The sequence below is a fragment of the Pimephales promelas genome, chromosome 15, assembly GCF_988280905.1.
Source record: "Pimephales promelas chromosome 15, fPimPro1.hap1.1, whole genome shotgun sequence".
Taxonomy (NCBI): domain Eukaryota; kingdom Metazoa; phylum Chordata; class Actinopteri; order Cypriniformes; family Leuciscidae; genus Pimephales; species Pimephales promelas.
Window position 1 is genome coordinate 25,844,158 of NC_142783.1, and position 23,645 is coordinate 25,867,802.

General features: G+C 38.2%; 2 protein-coding genes across 2 annotated transcripts in view; one reads left to right on the top strand and one right to left on the bottom strand.

Moving 5' to 3' along the window:
• Positions 1-12,457, top strand: part of tpp1 (tripeptidyl peptidase I) — a 94,973-nt gene extending 82,516 nt beyond the window's left edge. The window contains exons 11-13 of the mRNA XM_039668905.2: positions 10,728-10,886; positions 11,573-11,698; positions 12,009-12,457. Of these exons, the coding sequence (XP_039524839.2) occupies positions 10,728-10,886; positions 11,573-11,698; positions 12,009-12,146 (423 nt within the window). The 3' untranslated portion in view covers positions 12,147-12,457. The remainder of the gene's footprint in view (positions 1-10,727; positions 10,887-11,572; positions 11,699-12,008) is intronic.
• Positions 12,458-13,929: 1,472 nt separating this feature from the next.
• Positions 13,930-22,208, bottom strand: yy1a (YY1 transcription factor a). Its single transcript, XM_039668916.2, has 5 exons — positions 21,571-22,208; positions 20,025-20,190; positions 19,656-19,716; positions 19,305-19,463; positions 13,930-14,905 (listed from the first exon to the last, which is right to left on the bottom strand). The coding sequence occupies exons 1-5, from the start codon at positions 22,082-22,084 to the stop codon at positions 14,723-14,725; spliced, it is 1,083 nt and encodes a 360-aa protein (XP_039524850.1). The 5' UTR covers positions 22,085-22,208; the 3' UTR covers positions 13,930-14,722.
• Between the last annotated feature and the right edge of the window lie 1,437 nt (positions 22,209-23,645).

Below are 23,645 nucleotides of genomic sequence, written 5' to 3' on the forward strand. Positions count from 1 at the left end.
TCAAAACTCTGGATTATGATAGAGTGCTGTGAGACTTTGACCTGAGTGCAAAAATGGAGGCTCTAGACCCTTCCAGAGCTGAGATATCAAAATTCAAAATTTCGACCCGAAAAAAAAAACGACAGTGTTACCCCTTTCGTTTTTTTTCATTTTCGGGCGAAAAATTAAGTTTCTCCAATCTTCTCAAAACTCTGGATTATGATAGAGGGCTGTGAGACTTTGACCTGAGTGCAAAAATGGAGGCTCTAGACCCTTCCAGAGCTGAGATATGAAAGTTCAAAATTTCGACCCGAAAAAAAAAACGACAGTGTTACCCCTTTCGTTTTTTTCCGTTTTTGGGCGAAAAATTAAGTTTCTCCAATCTTCTCAAAACTCTGGATTATGATAGAGGGCTGTGAGACTTTGACCTGAGTGCAAAAATGGAGGATCTAGACCCTTCCAGAGCTGAGATATCAAAATTCAAAATTTCGACCCGAAAAAAAAACGACAGTGTTACCCCTTTCGTTTTTTTCCATTTTTGGGCGAAAAATTAAGTTTCTCCAATCTTCTCAAAACTCTGGATTATGATAGAGGGCTGTGAGACTTTGACCTGAGTGCAAAAATGGAGGCTCTAGACCCTTCCAGAGCTGAGATATCAAAGTTCAAAATTTCGACCCGAAAAAAAAACGACAGTGTTACCCCTTTCGTTTTTTTCCGTTTTTGGGCGAAAAATTAAGTTTCTCCAATCTTCTCAAAACTCTGGATTATGATAGAGGGCTGTGAGACTTTGACCTGAGTGCAAAAATGGAGGATCTAGACCCTTCCAGAGCTGAGATATCAAAATTCAAAATTTCGACCCGAAAAAAAAAAACGACAGTGTTACCCCTTTCGTTTTTTTTTTTCATTTTCGGGCGAAAAATTAAGTTTCTCCAATCTTCTCAAAACTCTGGATTATGATAGAGGGCTGTGAAACTTTGACCTGAGTGCAAAAATGGAGGCTCTAGACCCTTCCAGAGCTGAGATATCAAAGTTCAAAATTTCGACCCAAAAAAAAAACGACAGTGTTACCCCTTTCGTTTTTTTCCATTTTTGGGCGAAAAATTTAGTTTCTCCAATCTTCTCAAAACTCTAGATTATGATAGAGGGCTGTGAGACTTTGACCTGAGTGCAAAAATGGAGGCTCTAGACCCTTCCAGAGCTGAGATATCAAAGTTCAAAATTTCGACCCGAAAAAAAAAACGACAGTGTTACCCCTTTCGTTTTTTTCCGTTTTTGGGCGAAAAATTAAGTTTCTCCAATCTTCTCAAAACTCTGGATTATGATAGAGGGCTGTGAGACTTTGACCTGAGTGCAAAAATGGAGGCTCTAGACCCTTCCAGAGCTGAGATATCAAAGTTCAAAATTTCGACCCGAAAAAAAAACGACAGTGTTACCCCTTTCGTTTTTTTCCGTTTTTGGGCGAAAAATTAAGTTTCTCCAATCTTCTCAAAACTCTGGATTATGATAGAGGGCTGTGAGACTTTGACCTGAGTGCAAAAATGGAGGTTCTAGACCCTTCCAGAGCTGAGATATCAAAATTCAAAATTTCGACCCGAAAAAAAACCGACAGTGTTACCCCTTTCGTTTTTTTTCATTTTCGGACGAAAAATTAAGTTTCTCCAATCTTCTCAAAACTCTGGATTATGATAGAGGGCTTTGAGACTTTGACCTGAGTGCAAAAATGGAGGCTCTAGACCCTTCCAGAGCTGAGATATCAAAATTCAAAATTTCGACCCGAAAAAAAACCGACAGTGTTACCCCTTTCGTTTTTTTCCGTTTTTGGGCGAAAAATTAAGTTTCTCCAATCTTCTCAAAACTCTGGATTATGATAGAGGGCTGTGAAACTTTGACCTGAGTGCAAAAAGGGAGGCTCTAGACCCTTCCAGAGCTGAGATATCAAAATTCAAAATTTCGACCCGAAAAAAAACGACAGTGTTACCCCTTTCGTTTTTTTCCGTTTTTGGGCGAAAAATTAAGTTTCTCCAATCTTCTCAAAACTCTGGATTATGATAGAGGGCTGTGAGACTTTGACCTGAGTGCAAAAATGGAGGCTCTAGACCCTTCCAGAGCTGAGATATCAAAATTAAAAATTTCGACCCGAAAAGAAAACGACAGTGTTACCCCTTTCGTTTTTTTTTTCATTTTCGGACGAAAAATTAAGTTTCTCCAATCTTCTCAAAACTCTGGATTATGATAGAGGGCTGTGAGACTTTGACCTGAGTGCAAAAATGGAGGCTCTAGACCCTTCCAGAGCTGAGATATCAAAGTTCAAAATTTCGACCCGAAAAAAAAAACGACAGTGTTACCCCTTTCGTTTTTTTCCGTTTTTGGGCGAAAAATTAAGTTTCTCCAATCTTCTCAAAACTCTGGATTATGATAGAGGGCTGTGAGACTTTGACCTGAGTGCAAAAATGGAGGATCTAGACCCTTCCAGAGCTGAGATATCAAAATTCAAAACTTCGACCCGAAAAAAAAAACGACAGTGTTACCCCTTTCGTTTTTTTTCATTTTCGGGCGAAAAATTAAGTTTCTCCAATCTTCTCAAAACTCTGGATTATGATAGAGGGCTGTGAAACTTTGACCTGAGTGCAAAAATGGAGGCTCTAGACCCTTCCAGAGCTGAGATATCAAAGTTCAAAATTTCGACCCGAAAAAAAAACGACAGTGTTACCCCTTTCGTTTTTTTCCGTTTTTGGGCGAAAAATTAAGTTTCTCCAATCTTCTTAAAACTCTGGATTATGATAGAGGGCTGTGAGACTTTGACCTGAGTGCAAAAATGGAGGCTCTAGACCCTTCCAGAGCTGAGATATCAAAGTTCAAAATTTCGACCCGAAAAAAAAAACGACAGTGTTACTTACCCCTTTCGTTTTTTTCCATTTTTGGGCGAAAAATTAAGTTTCTCCAATCTTCTCAAAACGCTGGATTATGATAGAGGGCTGTGAGACTTTGACCTGAGTGCAAAAATGGAGGCTCTAGACCCTTCCAGTGCTGAGATATCAAAGTTCAAAATTTCGACCCGAAAAAAAAAACGACAGTGTTACCCCTTTCGTTTTTTTTCATTTTCGGGCGAAAAATTAAGTTTCTCCAATCTTCTCAAAACTCTGGATTATGATAGAGGGCTGTGAGACTTTGACCTGAGTGCAAAAATGGAGGCTCTAGACCCTTCCAGAGCTGAGATATCAAAGTTCAAAATTTCGACCCGAAAAAAAAACGACAGTGTTACCCCTTTCGTTTTTTTCCGTTTTTGGGCGAAAAATTAAGTTTCTCCAATCTTCTCAAAACTCTGGATTGTGATAGAGGGCTGTGAGACTTTGACCTGAGTGCAAAAATGGAGGCTCTAGACCCTTCCAGAGCTGAGATATCAAAATTTAAAATTTCGACCCGAAAAAAAAACGACAGTGTTACCCCTTTCGTTTTTTTTCATTTTCGGACGAAAAATTAAGTTTCTCCAATCTTCTCAAAACTCTGGATTATGATAGAGGGCTGTGAGACTTTGACCTGTGTGCAAAAATGGAGGATCTAGACCCTTCCAGAGCTGAGATATCAAAGTTCAAAATTTCGACCCGAAAAAAAAAACGACAGTGTTACCCCTTTCGTTTTTTTTCCGTTTTTGGGCGAAAAATTAAGTTTCTCCAATCTTCTCAAAACTCTGGATTATGATAGAGGGCTGTGAGACTTTGACCTGAGTGCAAAAATGGAGGTTCTAGACCCTTCCAGAGCTGAGATATCAAAGTTCAAAATTTCGACCCGAAAAAAAAAACGACAGTGTTACCCCTTTCGTTTTTTTTCCGTTTTTGGGCGAAAAATTAAGTTTCTCCAATCTTCTCAAAACTCTGGATTATGATAGAGGGCTGTGAGACTTTGACCTGAGTGCAAAAATGGAGGATCTAGACCCTTCCAGAGCTGAGATATCAAAATTCAAAATTTCGACCCGAAAAAAAAAACGACAGTGTTACCCCTTTCGTTTTTTTTCATTTTCGGGCGAAAAATTAAGTTTCTCCAATCTTCTCAAAACTCTGGATTATGATAGAGGGCTGTGAAACTTTGACCTGAGTGCAAAAATGGAGGCTCTAGACCCTTCCAGAGCTGAGATATCAAAGTTCAAAATTTCGACCCGAAAAAAAAACGACAGTGTTACCCCTTTCGTTTTTTTCCGTTTTTGGGCGAAAAATTAAGTTTCTCCAATCTTCTTAAAACTCTGGATTATGATAGAGGGCTGTGAGACTTTGACCTGAGTGCAAAAATGGAGGCTCTAGACCCTTCCAGAGCTGAGATATCAAAATACAAAATTTCGACCCGAAAAAAAAAACGACAGTGTTACCCCTTTCGTTTTTTTTCATTTTCGGACGAAAAATTAAGTTTCTCAAATGTTCTCAAAACTCTGGATTATGATAGAGGGCTGTGAGACTTTGACCTGAGTGCAAAAATGGAGGCTCTAGACCCTTCCAGAGCTGAGATCTCAAAGTTCAAAATTTCGACCCGAAAAAAAAAACGACAGTGTTACCCCTTTCGTTTTTTTTCCGTTTTTGGGCGAAAAATTAAGTTTCTCCAATCTTCTCAAAACTCTGGATTATGATAGAGGGCTGTGAGACTTTGACCTGAGTGCAAAAATGGAGGATCTAGACCCTTCCAGAGCTGAGATATCAAAATTCAAAATTTCGACCCGAAAAAAAAAACGACAGTGTTACCCCTTTCGTTTTTTTTTTCATTTTCGGGCGAAAAATTAAGTTTCTCCAATCTTCTCAAAACTCTGGATTATGATAGAGGGCTGTGAAACTTTGACCTGAGTGCAAAAATGGAGGCTCTAGACCCTTCCAGAGCTGAGATATCAAAGTTCAAAATTTCGACCCGAAAAAAAAACGACAGTGTTACCCCTTTCGTTTTTTTCCGTTTTTGGGCGAAAAATTAAGTTTCTCCAATCTTCTTAAAACTCTGGATTATGATAGAGGGCTGTGAGACTTTGACCTGAGTGCAAAAATGGAGGCTCTAGACCCTTCCAGAGCTGAGATATCAAAATAAAAAATTTCGACCCGAAAAAAAAACGACAGTGTTACCCCTTTCGTTTTTTTTCATTTTCGGGCGAAAAATTAAGTTTCTCCAATCTTCTCAAAACTCTGGATTATGATAGAGGGCTGTGAGACTTTGACCTGAGTGCGAAAATGGAGGCTCTAGACCCTTCCAGAGCTGAGATATCAAAGTTCAAAATTTCGACCCGAAAAAAAAACGACAGTGTTACCCCTTTCGTTTTTGTCCTTTTTCGGGCGAAAAATTAAGTTTCTCCAATCTTCTCAAAACTCTGGATTATGATAGAGAGCTGTGAGACTTTGACCTGAGTGCAAAAATGGAGGATCTAGACCCTTCCAGAGCTGAGATATCAAAATTCAAAATTTCGACCCGAAAAAAAAAACGACAGTGTTACCCCTTTCGTTTTTTTTCATTTTCGGGCGAAAAATTAAGTTTCTCCAATCTTCTCAAAACTCTGGATTATGATAGAGGGCTGTGAAACTTTGACCTGAGTGCAAAAATGGAGGCTCTAGACCCTTCCAGAGCTGAGATATCAAAGTTCAAAATTTCGACCTGAAAAAAAAAACGACAGTGTTACCCCTTTCGTTTTTTTTCCGTTTTTGGGCGAAAAATTAAGTTTCTCCAATCTTCTCAAAACTCTGGATTATGATAGAGGGCTGTGAGACTTTGACCTGAGTGCAAAAATGGAGGCTCTAGACCCTTCCAGAGCTGAGATATCAAAGTTCAAAATTTCGACCCGAAAAAAAACCCGACAGTGTTACCCCTTTCGTTTTTTTCCGTTTTTGGGCGAAAAATTTAGTTTCTCCAATCTTCTCAAAACTCTGGATTATGATAGAGGGCTGTGAGACTTTGACCTGAGTGCAAAAATGGAGGCTCTAGACCCTTCCAGAGCTGAGATATCAAAGTTCAAAATTTCGACCCGAAAAAAAAACGACAGTGTTACCCCTTTCGTTTTTTTTTTCATTTTCGGGCGAAAAATTAAGTTTCTCCAATCTTCTCAAAACTCTGGATTATGATAGAGGGCTGTGAAACTTTGACCTGAGTGCAAAAATGGAGGCTCTAGACCCTTCCAGAGCTGAGATATCAAAGTTCAAAATTTCGACCCGAAAAAAAAACGACAGTGTTACCCCTTTCGTTTTTTTCCGTTTTTGGGCGAAAAATTAAGTTTCTCCAATCTTCTTAAAACTCTGGATTATGATAGAGGGCTGTGAGACTTTGACCTGAGTGCAAAAATGGAGGCTCTAGACCCTTCCAGAGCTGAGATATCAAAATAAAAAATTTCGACCCGAAAAAAAAACGACAGTGTTACCCCTTTCGTTTTTTTTCATTTTCGGGCGAAAAATTAAGTTTCTCCAATCTTCTCAAAACTCTGGATTATGATAGAGGGCTGTGAGACTTTGACCTGAGTGCGAAAATGGAGGCTCTAGACCCTTCCAGAGCTGAGATATCAAAGTTCAAAATTTCGACCCGAAAAAAAAACGACAGTGTTACCCCTTTCGTTTTTGTCCTTTTTCGGGCGAAAAATTAAGTTTCTCCAATCTTCTCAAAACTCTGGATTATGATAGAGAGCTGTGAGACTTTGACCTGAGTGCAAAAATGGAGGATCTAGACCCTTCCAGAGCTGAGATATCAAAATTCAAAATTTCGACCCGAAAAAAAAAACGACAGTGTTACCCCTTTCGTTTTTTTTCATTTTCGGGCGAAAAATTAAGTTTCTCCAATCTTCTCAAAACTCTGGATTATGATAGAGGGCTGTGAAACTTTGACCTGAGTGCAAAAATGGAGGCTCTAGACCCTTCCAGAGCTGAGATATCAAAGTTCAAAATTTCGACCTGAAAAAAAAAACGACAGTGTTACCCCTTTCGTTTTTTTTCCGTTTTTGGGCGAAAAATTAAGTTTCTCCAATCTTCTCAAAACTCTGGATTATGATAGAGGGCTGTGAGACTTTGACCTGAGTGCAAAAATGGAGGCTCTAGACCCTTCCAGAGCTGAGATATCAAAGTTCAAAATTTCGACCCGAAAAAAAACCCGACAGTGTTACCCCTTTCGTTTTTTTCCGTTTTTGGGCGAAAAATTTAGTTTCTCCAATCTTCTCAAAACTCTGGATTATGATAGAGGGCTGTGAGACTTTGACCTGAGTGCAAAAATGGAGGCTCTAGACCCTTCCAGAGCTGAGATATCAAAGTTCAAAATTTCGACCCGAAAAAAAAACGACAGTGTTACCCCTTTCGTTTTTTTCCGTTTTTGGGCGAAAAATTAAGTTTCTCCAATCTTCTCAAAACTCTGGATTCTGATAGAGGGCCATGAGACTTAAACCTGAGTGCAAAAATGGAGGCTCTAGACCCTTCCAGAGCTGAGATATCGAAACTCAAAAATTCGACCCGAAAAAAAAAACGACAGTGTTACCCCTTTCGTTTTTTTTTTCATTTTCGGGCGAAAAATTAAGTTTCTCCAATCTTCTCAAAACTCTGGATTATGATAGAGGGCTGTGAAACTTTGACCTGAGTGCAAAAATGGAGGCTCTAGACCCTTCCAGAGCTGAGATATCAAAGTTCAAAATTTCGACCCGAAAAAAAACCGACAGTGTTACCCCTTTCGTTTTTTTCCGTTTTTGGGCGAAAAATTAAGTTTCTCCAATCTTCTTAAAACTCTGGATTATGATAGAGGGCTGTGAGACTTTGACCTGAGTGCAAAAATGGAGGCTCTAGACCCTTCCAGAGCTGAGATATCAAAATAAAAAATTTCGACCCGAAAAAAAAACGACAGTGTTACCCCTTTCGTTTTTTTTCATTTTCGGGCGAAAAATTAAGTTTCTCCAATCTTCTCAAAACTCTGGATTATGATAGAGGGCTGTGAGACTTTGACCTGAGTGCGAAAATGGAGGCTCTAGACCCTTCCAGAGCTGAGATATCAAAGTTCAAAATTTCGACCCGAAAAAAAAACGACAGTGTTACCCCTTTCGTTTTTGTCCTTTTTCGGGCGAAAAATTAAGTTTCTCCAATCTTCTCAAAACTCTGGATTATGATAGAGAGCTGTGAGACTTTGACCTGAGTGCAAAAATGGAGGATCTAGACCCTTCCAGAGCTGAGATATCAAAATTCAAAATTTCGACCCGAAAAAAAAAACGACAGTGTTACCCCTTTCGTTTTTTTTCATTTTCGGGCGAAAAATTAAGTTTCTCCAATCTTCTCAAAACTCTGGATTATGATAGAGGGCTGTGAAACTTTGACCTGAGTGCAAAAATGGAGGCTCTAGACCCTTCCAGAGCTGAGATATCAAAGTTCAAAATTTCGACCTGAAAAAAAAAACGACAGTGTTACCCCTTTCGTTTTTTTTCCGTTTTTGGGCGAAAAATTAAGTTTCTCCAATCTTCTCAAAACTCTGGATTATGATAGAGGGCTGTGAGACTTTGACCTGAGTGCAAAAATGGAGGCTCTAGACCCTTCCAGAGCTGAGATATCAAAGTTCAAAATTTCGACCCGAAAAAAAACCCGACAGTGTTACCCCTTTCGTTTTTTTCCGTTTTTGGGCGAAAAATTTAGTTTCTCCAATCTTCTCAAAACTCTGGATTATGATAGAGGGCTGTGAGACTTTGACCTGAGTGCAAAAATGGAGGCTCTAGACCCTTCCAGAGCTGAGATATCAAAGTTCAAAATTTCGACCCGAAAAAAAAACGACAGTGTTACCCCTTTCGTTTTTTTTTTCATTTTCGGGCGAAAAATTTAGTTTCTCCAATCTTCTCAAAACTCTGGATTATGATAGAGGGCTGTGAAACTTTGACCTGAGTGCAAAAATGGAGGCTCTAGACCCTTCCAGAGCTGAGATATCAAAGTTCAAAATTTCGACCCGAAAAAAAAACGACAGTGTTACCCCTTTCGTTTTTTTCCGTTTTTGGGCGAAAAATTAAGTTTCTCCAATCTTCTTAAAACTCTGGATTATGATAGAGGGCTGTGAGACTTTGACCTGAGTGCAAAAATGGAGGCTCTAGACCCTTCCAGAGCTGAGATATCAAAATAAAAAATTTCGACCCGAAAAAAAAACGACAGTGTTACCCCTTTCGTTTTTTTTCATTTTCGGGCGAAAAATTAAGTTTCTCCAATCTTCTCAAAACTCTGGATTATGATAGAGGGCTGTGAGACTTTGACCTGAGTGCGAAAATGGAGGCTCTAGACCCTTCCAGAGCTGAGATATCAAAGTTCAAAATTTCGACCCGAAAAAAAAACGACAGTGTTACCCCTTTCGTTTTTGTCCTTTTTCGGGCGAAAAATTAAGTTTCTCCAATCTTCTCAAAACTCTGGATTATGATAGAGAGCTGTGAGACTTTGACCTGAGTGCAAAAATGGAGGATCTAGACCCTTCCAGAGCTGAGATATCAAAATTCAAAATTTCGACCCGAAAAAAAAAACGACAGTGTTACCCCTTTCGTTTTTTTTCATTTTCGGGCGAAAAATTAAGTTTCTCCAATCTTCTCAAAACTCTGGATTATGATAGAGGGCTGTGAAACTTTGACCTGAGTGCAAAAATGGAGGCTCTAGACCCTTCCAGAGCTGAGATATCAAAGTTCAAAATTTCGACCTGAAAAAAAAAACGACAGTGTTACCCCTTTCGTTTTTTTTCCGTTTTTGGGCGAAAAATTAAGTTTCTCCAATCTTCTCAAAACTCTGGATTATGATAGAGGGCTGTGAGACTTTGACCTGAGTGCAAAAATGGAGGCTCTAGACCCTTCCAGAGCTGAGATATCAAAGTTCAAAATTTCGACCCGAAAAAAAACCCGACAGTGTTACCCCTTTCGTTTTTTTCCGTTTTTGGGCGAAAAATTTAGTTTCTCCAATCTTCTCAAAACTCTGGATTATGATAGAGGGCTGTGAGACTTTGACCTGAGTGCAAAAATGGAGGCTCTAGACCCTTCCAGAGCTGAGATATCAAAGTTCAAAATTTCGACCCGAAAAAAAAACGACAGTGTTACCCCTTTCGTTTTTTTCCGTTTTTGGGCGAAAAATTAAGTTTCTCCAATCTTCTCAAAACTCTGGATTCTGATAGAGGGCCATGAGACTTAAACCTGAGTGCAAAAATGGAGGCTCTAGACCCTTCCAGAGCTGAGATATCGAAACTCAAAAATTCGACCCGAAAAAAAAAACGACAGTGGTACCCCTTTCGTGTTTTTTTTTCGGGCGAAAAATTACGTTTTTCCAATCTTCTCAAAACTCTGGATTCTGATAGAGGGCTGTGAGACTTAGACCTGAGTGCAAAAATGGATGCTCTAGACCCTTCCAGAGCTGAGATATCGAAACTCAAAAATTTGACCCGAAAAAAAAATATCCCTTTCGTTTTTTTTTTTTTTCGGACGAAAAAATAAGTTTCTCCGATCTTCTTGAAACCCTGGATTCTGATAGAGGGCCATGGGACTTAGACCTGAGTGCAAAAATGGAGGCTTTAGACTCTTCCAGATCTGAGAAATTGAGATGTTTATACTGGCATAAATGCTATGTGGGATCTCTATATAGAGTTTTGAGAAGATTCAGGTCTAAGTCTCATGGCCCTCAGCTGGTGCACTTTAGTTAGCTTGGGATGGCTAGCTTCTTTTTCACATGTCACACTGGGAAGGAAAAGGCTTTGCACTGTATGATTCTGTATTCTAGGTAGTGCTGAATTTTTCCTTACAAACAGTGTTTTGTTCTCTATAGGTTGGTGCTGTAGGAATGTATTTGAAGAGTGTTCAGCCTCTACCTCCTCAGACATATTTCAACACCACTGGAAGAGCCTACCCAGACTTAGCAGCGCTGTCTGACAACTACTGGGTTGTCACTAACCGTGTGCCTGTACCATGGATTTCTGGAACTTCGGTTAGTAAATAATACATTTTATGTTTACAAGTGCAATTGTGATATTACAGGTTTGCTCATATTTATGTGAACAGTGAAAGATTTTATCTAAATTAATAAACAATGAACTATACCTTTTCAAAGGTTTGGGGTCAGCTAGATTTAAAAAATGAAAGAAATTGATACTTTTATTCAGCAAGGATTTACATAAATATTGATCAAAACTTTCTATTCATCAAAGAATCCTAAAAGAATGTATCATGGTTTCCTTTTCAATGTTAAGAAATGATAAGATGTGACAATTAAGACTGTAGTAATGTCTTCTGAAAATTCTGCCATTTTCTAAATGAATTGCATTTCAAATAATATTGTAAAATATTATTACAATTTATCAGTAACCTTCAATAACCAATAATCTCTTCTTTTTTTTTTACTCTTTTACTGTATTTTTATTTAAATAAATGCAGCCTGGGTGAGCATTAGGTTAAAAAAAAAATGTATGATCCCAAACCTTTGAACAGTAATGTGCAGCAGAACGGCAAGAAAAATGTGCTATGTGAAGTAACTTAAAGGGATAGTTCACTTTGAATTAATTTTTTTTATGTTTTAGCTTACCTTAAGGGCATCCAAGATGTTGGTGTCTTTGTTTCCACAGTAGCCATAGTAGCCGGTAAAACTCTGTTTTGTAATCTGGATATTTTTCCAAGGCATCAACTCCAGTAGTGGGTGGAATTCTCTCCCTAATAAATGACCAGCGCTTCCTAAAGGGCCTTCCTTCCTTAGGATTCATCAACCCTCGCCTTTACAAACTGCAAGGCAAAGGTCTTTATGATGTAAGTTTTGTAAATTGTTTTTTTTATTTTTTATTTTCGCTGACAGTCCTGTCCCCCTGTAGTCAGCTCATCTCAGAACTAAACTCCAAACATGCCCAGATTTACAGTGACAATGAAGTGATGTTTTAAAGTATAGCACTGTCCCACATTCATAATAGAAATGATCATTAAAGGCACTGTAGCACGTTTTTCAAATACAACAAATTGAGCTTATGTAACTAGAGGTTGTCACAGTTAATGCATTTAGTTCCCCTGCTCTAGTAACCATATCCTCTCAGTAAATTGTTGATGTCTTCTCTTCTTCTCTTAGGTGACTGAGGGATGTCATCTGAGTTGTCTGGATGATAAAGTTGAAGGGAAAGGTTTCTGTGCCTCTCCTTCATGGGATCCAGTAACGGGATGGGGAACACCCAATTATCCTGTTCTTCTTGCAGCGTTCATGGATTGAGCTGCTGCTGTTTTTTTTTTATTCAGAGAAACGCACCGATATTAGGTTTTTCATCTACATGACAATACATTGTAAAATCAGATCAAGATTTCATTGCTGTCCGTCATCTAAGAATCATTCTCGCAAAACAAAGTCGTTTCAATGCAAACCGAACCTTTAATTCCTGGTTAATTAACCCAGCCACCCTCCTTCTCCCTGTCCAACAGGTCATATAACTTCAGTTCTTTCAGATGGGGAAGATTTGTCTCAGATGAGTTAAGGATCTGTGGATTCCAGATATAGGACACAACCAAATGTTTAACAAGCCTCTTTGTTTTTAACAAAACACTGTGACAGGAATTTTATTTTATACCGATTGGATTTTAAGTGAAATTTTCCTTAAATGTACATTTCCGCTCTGAATGCCATTTCGTTTTGAAATGCAATTAAAACAGATCATTTTTATGATCCATAAACATTAGGATGTTTCAAGGTTTAAATGTAGAATGTAATGAAACCAGCCTAAATGTGGAACATACTTGAGAGCTGCATAATCCATTGGCCTGTTTGTCTTCTTTTTTTTTTTAATGGGTTGATTTCAGTTATTGTAAATGAGGTCCTCAGGGAATTAAATATTGAATAGATTTGTTGTTCTGGAACTATTTGGTCGTTGGAGAGATTGAAACGTTTTTCTACCACATGTCTTGTGCACTAAATGTTGTTGGAGCAACCGGTAAAACCTGTTCTTTTGAAAGAAGCATTGAGTCCAGGATTCCCTCTGAAAGGTACATGAATATTTTCAAGACAATGATGTTGCTTTGCTGAAGTAATACAAATTAAAGGTTTTATTTTGAAATGAACGCTACCTTTGTGTATAAAGTGTTGGATTTAAGTAGATTTAGATGCTATTTTGAGAAAATATAAATTTTTTGAGAAGGAATTGTAATTGCTTGAACTGTATTGGAGCTCACAAAATATACATGAAAAAAAAAACTTATTTAGTGTTAAAAGTGCTGAGATTGTTTTTGACATTGTTAAAAGGCATGAAAACACGAGTTTAAAGGGTTAGTTCACACAAAAATGAACATTCTGTCATGTACTCACCCTCATGTTCCAAATTCAAATTCAAGAGTTCAATTCATCTTCGCAACACAAATTTATGTTTTTAATTAAATTTTGAGATTTCTGTCCCTCCATTAACAGTTATGCAACTACCACTTACCACAAAATAATATAAATAATTAAATATATTTACGGTTAGTTATATTTTAGGATTAAAACATAAAACAAGTATATATAAAATAGACTCATTGTCAAATTTTATGTTCACTACTGCTTGTTACTGTTTTCTACTAAAGGCAACAATACTTTCTGACAATTACCATGAAGCAGACCCAATCACATTCAGGCAGTCATTTGTAAAAATAAAACGATTGTAAAAGCAAGGATTGTTCAGCTTTAAATGAGGTTTGATAAACAAGGTTCGGGAGGAGCAGGTGCAGTTAATTCACCCAATCAGCACCAGTGGAGAGCAATCAGTAATCAATCTAGGACAAGATAAATATCAGCAGAACCCACACTTGTTCCTTGACAGTTTATCAGCATCCCACCTTCTCTCTTTTTGTTCCATCTACTCTTACCACGGGGGAGTACTCTGGGTTCGGGCAGAACTCCGAGCTCGGGGACCACACGCCAAGTACGCATAATCTTTATCATAATAATTGTAGATGCAAACTCGTGAACACTTAGTTGAGCGCATTTACCACGCAGCATGATGATGAACTTCAGGCTCTTGACGACAACACAGGGGAGTTTAGCTTTATTCCATATCATCAAATAAATTAGAGAATTCAATGGAAAAGTGTCTTTTCACATACTGAGTAGATTGTTATCGTGTTACAAAAGAAGGCATGTGTATGTAGCAGTACTTCCTGAAGCTGAATAAAACTGTTTTAATTGGTTAAACACAATCTAATCAACATCTCTATCTACATGATTTCAAAACATTTATACATGTCAGGTATACAAAATGAGATACCTGCACAGGATACCTCTCACAAAGAAAAGCTGTATTTACATTGAAAAAAAAGAAAAAAAGAAGCTGAATGCCAACTCATTCTCCTTAAAGAAACGCATTCACAGGTTTTAAGTCTCAGGGACAACACACACGCGCACACACACACATATTATGACAGCTCTACGCTCTAAAAAGTGTACAATATGCACACTTTGAAGACATCTAAAAAGCAGTCCTTGTCTTTGCAAACTGGTAGAAACGGACACGCTGATGGACAATTTGCTTCTTTGGGCTCAGGATAATGAGCATCTTGTATGTGAATGAGGGTCCACAAAAACAATCACATCTTCAAAAGAAGAAACTCTCATAACCGGGAAGTTATTTCATTCAGGTCTATACCATGAGAAGGTTGACGGGATAGTTTGGTATCAGGTCCTCATTCACATTTCATTTCCCATCAAAATGTGCACTGAGATTCTCTTAGAAAAGAATGGTTCTAGAAACGACATACAAAGTGGGTTTTGGAACGGGAAGCTGTTGCCAGACAATGTCTTTAGGGAACTTTCCTCAGCGAGCGATCTCACTGATTGTTCTTAGCTTTCGCGTGTGTCAAAATGTGAGACTTCAGGTTGGTGGACTGAGCAAATTTCTTGTTACAGCCATCAAACGGGCAAACATACGGTCTGTCTCCAGTGTGAATCCGCACGTGTGTGCGCAAGTTAAAGTCCAAAGAGAAGCGCTTTCCACATCCCTCAAAAGTACACTGTGGAGGGAAAGATAAAGCAAGAAGAGCCGGATATTTATTAGTTGGATTTAACATATTTCATTCAGTTCTACACCATTCCGAACTAGGGCTGCAACGATTCGTCGACAAAAATCGATAATAGAAATAGTCGACAATGAATTTCATTGTCAGACGTTTTTTTTTGCGACCGAGGCATCTCTCTTCATTACAACCTCTGCCGAGTCGCACATGGGCATTAGCTTCTCTGCTGAGCGGTAACATACAGAAATGGCGGTGTCCAACGCATCAGCTGCACATACCAAAACATCTAAAGTTTGAGAGCATTTTAGCCTAGATGCGGTGAATAAAAAGATTACCTGTATCATGCAAAGCAGTCCTTGCGTATCACGGCAGCACCTCGGTGATGCACGAACATTTAAAGAGAAAGCACGTCGGACAGTTGAATGAAATTTGAAGTTGAATGAAACAGAGTTTGACTCGCCTGGGTAAGATTTACCGTACTTTCCGCACTATAAGATGAACTTAAAAGCCTTTAAAGGGTTAGTTCACCCAAAAATGAAAATTAAGTCATTAATTACTCACCCCCATGCTGTACCAACCCCGTAAGACCTTCGTTCGTCTTCGGAACACAAATGAAGATATTTTTGATTAAATTTGAGAGCTGTATAACTACCACATTGGCTCCTAAGGGACTGCCTCTTGACGGCCCAGAAAGTCAATGAAGAAAATGTTTAAATATCCCAAGTGACTACCGTGGCTCAACTATATGTTTATCAAGCGACGCAAATACTTTTTGTGCGAAAAAACAAACAAAAATAACGAGTTTATTCGACTATTTCTTTTCTTCCTTGAAGGCCAGAACGAGACTTGAGACTCGAGATTTGCGATCTGAATACACCGCTTACACTACTTCAGATCGCAATTCTCGCGCATGCGTCGTGGAAATCTATAAGGAAGTCTCGTTTTGGCCTACAAGGAAGAAAAGAAATAGTCGAATAAACTCGTTATTTTTGTTTGTTTTTTCGCACAAAAAGTATTCGCGTCGCTTGATAAACATATAGTTGAGCCACGGTAGTCACTTGGGATATTTAAACAATTTCTTCATTGACTTTTTGGGCCGTCAAGAGGCAGTCCCTTAGGAGCCAATGTGGTAGTTATACAGCTCTCAAATTTAATCAAAAATATCTTAATTTGTGTTCCGAAGACGAACGAAGGTCTTACGGGGTTGGTACAGCATGGGGGTGAGTAATTAATGACTTAATTTTCATTTTTGGGTGAACTAACCCTTTAATCTTCTCAAAAAACGACAGTGCGCCTTATAATCCAGAGCGCCTTTTTAATTCGATTACCTTATTAAATTCGCACGTGAACTCGCGCTCGTGTCCATTTTATGCCTGCTTTGTCACACGGCCAGTTCAACCTCGTATAAATCAGGTTATGCGTGTCTCCCGCTCACTCTTAACAGACACACGAACAGACACACTGTCCCCGGCGCTACTCGCGCGTCACAGAATGTTCATAAAGCGTTCACAGTGACCGGGTCGTCTCATTCAAAACAGCCAGCTGTTGCGGTCAGCGAGCCGCCGCACATTGAATACTCGCATGAGTCAGGCTGCGTATGTAAATTACGTGCACACCCCCGCACGCTCACACTAATAAACACCTCACCTCCGGTGCCGCGCACTCGCTACATTCCCAGCACATCTAGTCAGTATCTTATGTGCCTCATAATCCGGTGCGCCCTATATATGAAAAATGTTCTACAATAGGTCATTCATTGAAGGTGCGCCTTAAAGTGCGGAAAATACGGTAACTAACATGGAAGCCAATACGTTTTGTTTTGGATCACGAGTAGAAAAGTTCTTTTGCAACAGATTGACCACTGAATGTATCTCAAAAAATGCACTTAACATTTTTGTTTACTGTTTTATTTCTGCTAATGTGCCTGCCCCTGGTTTACAGGAAGAAAATGTTTACTTGATTTTAACTTATTTTTTCTTGTAAAACCAATGTGCCCGTCCTTTTATAAAAATTATAGAGTTTCTCTATTTATATATTTATGTCTATACTGACCAAGCACTGTGCCTAATTGGTTTTAGACAGGGTATTTTTATTTACTTTTAGTATGAATCGGCCTATCAGCAGCAAAGTTCAATAAAATATGCATTTCTCATTGAAGTACCCCCTTCTTTCTTGTGTTTACTCAGGGTGGCTACAGGTATAAACCATTTAAATTTAAGACTTTTTAATACCCCTTCTAAATTAAATTTAAGACCATACTTACGAAGGACATGTAAATTAAAAGTGAAAATATACAGTAATATTTCCAAGTAAACTGACAATAACCAATTGTCAATTGCGAACGTGTGGTCGTCTGTGGAGTACAATGAAGTGAAAAGAAATATAGAAGGCATTTTTATAAATGTCTTAAGCCTTGTATGTTTTAAATAATAAAGTATATTAATAAAGGCTTAGATTTAGTTTTATTAATAAAGGCATAGAACCAGTTTATTTATAGTGTACTGATAATTGTTTCATATAATTAGTTTATTAATTAAACTAATAAATAGATGAAAGACTTTGAGATATGTTTGGCAATTGTATCTTTTAAATAGTAAATTAAAATTAGTTTGCTATATTTCAGATCAATATATTTGTATTCCTTGATTTTAATTAACCCTAACTTTATTCTCTTTATAAGAATTATAAATATTTGATTTCCGTATAAAATAATACTACAAACACTTAAAAATAAATAGATTAGTGCCCTGTTTTGAGGACAAGAAAACCAATGCGATGTGTTGAATTTTCAAAAGATGGAACTCTGTAATGGCCACCTAGTGTTCAGTAGTGTTCATGACATGTTGACTTTAAGATGACGACGTTGTTAAGCGAGTGAGAGTGAGAATTAAGAATTCTTGCGCAAAGAGGAAGATGACCGATCTATCGGGGGATTATCACGCTGATACGTAGTACTTCCGGATTCTGTGATCTTTGTGCACTGCCACTTCCATTGAATAACCGATCTCGCTGGCGAACTGATGAAGGACTACACTAAGTTTATTTATACGGCATCCCTGGTAAATTAATCTGATTCACTAAAGTGCCGGCAGCAAACAAACGTGCTAACGTTACCTTGTTTTATTTTAAAGTTTTAATCCAGTTCTTCCTGATACTCAATTCAGTCGGGAATCCATGAAAACTTAAGTAGGGTTGGTGTTGTTGGTTAGATTTACAAAGTGGGACAGAGCAGTGACATATACAGCATTCGTCTCAGGCATTGTTGAACTGCGTCGGAAGTGGACATGCACAAAGTTGACAAATCCCGCCCATGAAACCCGGAAGCGTGATAATCCCCTATTATAGACCATTTCACAAGATGTAAACAACACTGGTCCAGAAGCACTTCCTGTTTCAGTTTTTTAACACTACATAAAAGCTGGGATAAAATACAACCAACAGAACATTTAAAACTGAATCAAAAAGTTAAACAAACATCTTTAAGATGTTTTCTTTACATGTGAAATAAAGAAAACAGTTACAAACTGAAACAGGAAGTGCTTCTGGACTAGTGTTGTTTACATCTTGTGAAATGGTCTATAATGCGTTTACTTCCACTTTGATTTGTAGCGTTTTACAGAGTGTTTTCTTTAACCTGTTAACAACCGCTCTTTTGACATGTATGTGAAGAGTGTGCTTTAATGAAAGAAAGCAACTATAAAAGGTCTCGTGGAACTACCAGTTCGTTTGCACTGTCTTTCCTATTTTTCATCTGGGCAGACTTCAAACTCTGACAGATGTTACAACACATAGACTGTTTTAAACAGGGGTGAATGAATATTTTTTGTTGAATAATATGAATAATATTAAACACTTTGCAGACAATGTTTTTATGTCTCCTCCACTGTTCGATCGTGGCTATCAACCATTGCTATATTACCTGTAGCGAAATTATGAATCCCACCATGCCCACGCCAAGACGCGCCCACGAAGCAGCTTGATTGGTTAAGGTTAGGTTAGCCGATTGGTTAGTTGATACTGATATGTCATATGTTACGTTACCTTGTAGAAAATATTCGACCTGACTGGCAGAACGATGGCATGCATCTTTGCGGTGACATGACAAACATATTTAAGACCTATCCAATCTGAATTTAAGACAATTTAATACTTAAGGCCTTATTTTTAGGAAAATTGATTTAAGACTTTTTAATACTTTTTAATGACCCGCGGCCACCCTGTTACTATCATTTTCCACAGAATTAAAGCAATCTCATGCTAAATTTTAGAAAAATGTAATAATTATCCGATTAGTCGACTAATCGTTTCAATAGTCGGTGACTAGTCGACTATTAAAATAGTCGTTAGTTGCAGCCCTATTCTGAACAGCATTAGCCTTTTTTTTTTGTAATCTTACCTGGAAAGGTTTTTCACCAGTATGAACCAACTGATGTCGTTTTAGCTTGGAACTTTCCACAAACGCCTTCCCACATTCAGCGCAGACATGAACTCGTGGCCCATGGGTGTGCAAGTGCTTTCTCATAGCGGAGTTGTCCCGAAACATTTTTGTGCAACCCTATGACAAAGACAATGATAAATAACTAAACTCCTAAAAAAATCTGGAAAAGATGATAAAAGTACAAAATGAAATCATCAATATATATTAAACAGTTATCCCCCATCTTGATGTTGAAGCACAATATCCTAAATCAGCACTTCTGTTACCGAAATGTAACAATTCTCATAAATGCTAAAAACAGGCACTCACTTTGTGGGGGCATGCTATCGTTCTTGGAGAGTCGTCTTCTTTTATTTTCCTGGGCTTCATTCTGTAAAGTGAAAAATATTAAGGATAAGACACATTTGTGAGTGTGCAGTTTAATACACAAGTCAAAACAAAAACTAAAAGGCAGCTGTGACTATATTATATATTTTTTTTAAATCCAAAAAAAAAAAAAAAAATGGACTGGCTTTAGAAATTAAACTTGTGGTGATGGTTTTTTGTTTTTGTTTTTTTTCTTCCCCTTCAAAATACTACATAAAATGGATCTGTTTAAAAAATCTGCAAAAATAAATTCTCTCATGCATAATGATGATTGACGAGGACTGAATGATATGTTTGGAACTGAAGACCCACCTTGCAAACTCTGCCAGTTGCTTGGGGTCTGACAGGTCGATTCCAGGTATGCCACCAGGTGGCAGTTTTTTGCCTGTCATATACTCTGAGTAATCGGGAGGAGAGTTTTCCCCAATGATCTGCTCCTCCACCACGGTCTCATGATGATCGACATCTTTCTTATCATCTGTGCAAAACACAAGATTAAACGTTTAGCTAAGTACTTAATCAAATCACACACCCTGTATTCATAATTAAAGCGTTATAGGAAAAAAGTAAATGAGTTGAAGACAGTCAACACCCAAGTCATAAGTGATTCATCTTCAGGGTAAAACAAAGTATCTCTTCATTGTCTCCGAGAACCGATGCATCAGCATTTAATATGCTGATGCGATTACGGGCACTTAAGTATTTCCGCATCCAAATATGATCATTGTAAGAGTTAAAAAATGCAATGAAGTGCGCGTTTTATCTCTTTTTCTCTAATGAAACAGAGTAGACGCGTGAAGCGCATGCGCAGTCTGATGTGGTTCACAGAACACTCGTGAACATATAAACAAGACTTAAACCTGCACCCCATGCTCTTTTTCTTTATTCAAATATTTAAGTACTAAACATTTTTGATCATTACAGAGTCAGACCAGACGCCACTAAAACTACGCACGATAGTGGGAAACTAAAGAAACAAATGCACACCAACAATAACGAATATTGCTCATTTTCAGCATAATAAAACTGCTGAACTCCAGAACAAATGGAGTAGTTTCTTCATTATTTAAAAAAAAAAACAATTTTATTAAAACATTTCAAATTCAAAGAGATTAAAATACATTTTCGGAATTTAACTTTCTTAACCACTGTCGTTAACCACAATTGCAATCGTCAGTCAAGATAACAAAATCGCAACAGCTACAAATACTTCTGTATTCTTCCAACTAAGTTACACAATTTGCTTTCCACCATAAATATTTTAATATGTAATACTAATAATAAATACTCGCAATATTTTAAACACAAAATGTGCAAAAATGCATCTGTCAGGTGTGTAACGTTCAAACGCTGATCACTAAATTATCTCTCCACGTTAAATAAACTTCTCAACGTATCTGAATTGGTCAGTTACAAGATTTAAATACGCGGTAACATTTGTTTACCGAGAGAATGAAGCGCCGTGAGACAGATATTTTGCAGACAAGCAGCAGATCGTGTGACAAGATCCCTCCCCTTCTTCAAAATGAGCTGCGCCATTGCGGCCTGCAGCAGCGCGGCGGACTCACAGCGCCTCTCTCCGCTCCCGCCGCCATCTTTCCCCGCTCACACAACCGCCATGTTTCGGGGCCGCCATAATGGTCTGGAGGAATATGGCGGCGCCCATCCACACTTAAAACATGGCTTCCCATCAAAACAAAAACATTTAGACCTGGGCCATCCTTACAAATAGCTTTTTCGGTCTGAAAATCATTTCTGGCACTTAACTACCCGGCAGCTTTATAACGGGCTCGACAGGAAGAGGGCCCACACGAGGCCTGCGCGAGAACAAAGCACTTGATGCGATGTCAAAACTTACCCGATGCCCACATAGTGACGGAAAACTCCCCCTCCAGTGTTTTGATTTGTACTTGCTTCTGCTCCCATTTGCGTCCGCTCGCCTCGGCGGAGTTGAGGAAGCTCTTTTTGACCATTCTTTTCCCACTGCCTCCCCCTTTCTTCATCCTACCCGACGGGTTCTTGCCAGACACGGTCACTAAAGTCTGCTCGATATATTCCTCCTCTGCCACCGGAACAGGGACGGGAATGAGGATCTGGTCCTCGAAGCTGTCGTCTGCGTGGAGGTCTGAATCATCGCAGCCCACGACCTCCTCGCGAGTTTGGACCAAAATCACCTCCTGATGGTTGACGTGGTTCGGATCGTCAAGAGGCTGCAGAGCGATCATCGGCTGGTGCTCCTCGTCGTCGTCGTCGTCGTCTCCACCGACCACTGTAGTCTCGATGGTCTCAACTTCGATTTCGTGCAGCTCGACGATCTCGGCCGGCATCTCCGAGCCGTCAGTTTCAATGTACAGTGTCTCACCCGACGCCATTCTTGCTCTCCGAACTGATTTCAAGCAAGCCCTGTGTCAAGTCAACGACCCGCTCTCCCCCTCCTTCCTTCTCCACTAACAAACAGGCAAAACTCCGTCCCACATTGACTGACTCCGTTCACGGACTGTGCCTGAGGATCAGACAAGCGAAATCTCGCGAGATCTTCCTCTTCGTTTGACCTCATTCTCACCACTAACACTAAACATTTGAAAATTATCCACGAGCGAGTTTTTAAATCTTCATTGATGCATCGTTTAGAGAAAAGTTGATAACCTGCATATCAAAAACTTTATCATTGGAAACGTTTCTTTTCATAAAGTGAAACTATAGATTTAGGCTACTACAACTAGGTGGAAGAGATAGGCTATAGCTACTAAGTTGCACATAGGCCAATTCTTTTTATACACACAACGAAATGGTCTGGATTCTGGAATACAAAATATTTTCTTTTTTTTTATATGACTTAGTTTAAACAATATAATGTTTTGTATGTGGTGTAATGTAAAAGCAAAAAAAAATGTGATGAGAGCATGTAATGTTATTATTAGGAATTACTTGTGATTTGGTATTTTTTTTCTATTTTTGTTTTATACTCTGGGACCTTTTTATTTTATGTTTTATTTCTATATTTGCTGACATTATAGAATCCGTTATACTTTGTAAAATGTAATTCATAATGCAAGTGTTTAGCCCGTATGTATTTCGGGGGTTTTTTTGTCTTCTTTTTTTCTTTTTCATTTCTCTTATTAGGCCTTATAATACATTACATGACACAAATATCAATAAAATTGTCTGTTATCCTCATGAGAACCAAGAACGTTTTGTGAATTTTAAGACTCACAAAAAATATATATATATTTACCATTAAATTTACATGAATTGGCAAAAACATATTTTTTTTCATTAACCTTTTACCAAACTTTGTATAAAGATTATCTCAACTATGTTATGAAAGATACTGGAAGTAATAGATACTTCTTTTTACCTTATGCAATATATGGGTAAAATGGCCATTATAATATAATAAAATATTATAATTATTATTAATGTCTTAGTCGTATTGAAATATTCTTTCTATTCGTGTCATAGGTTATGTGTGTGCGTATGCATGTACCCAGAGCTCCTGGGGGGAAAAAACAAACAAATTCCTTTTGTGTTTGCTCACACTTGCCTAATAAAGCTCATTCTGATTCTGATAAACGGGTAGTCCCATGAAATACATTGTCTAATTTGCATATTAATGTGTTAGGGCAGCATATCTATAAAAAAGAGGAGTAGTAATGGGAGTAATATTAGCAAACAATTTGAAAATTTTTCAGATTTATATGATAATCACAAAATATTATATTTCCATAAGAGTGCTGAATATGATCACTAAATTAATGTCAATCGTAAAGACCAAGGAGAGGGAGTTGTCATGTTGAAACCTCTAAACATTTGGAATCTCTGTGCCCAATCCAGTAGATCCAGACTGAGACAAGATATAACCATGGATATAACATTTACTACAGTGGACAAAAGTGGATCCTGGGTCCCAGGAGGCTGTTAAATAATCCTTAG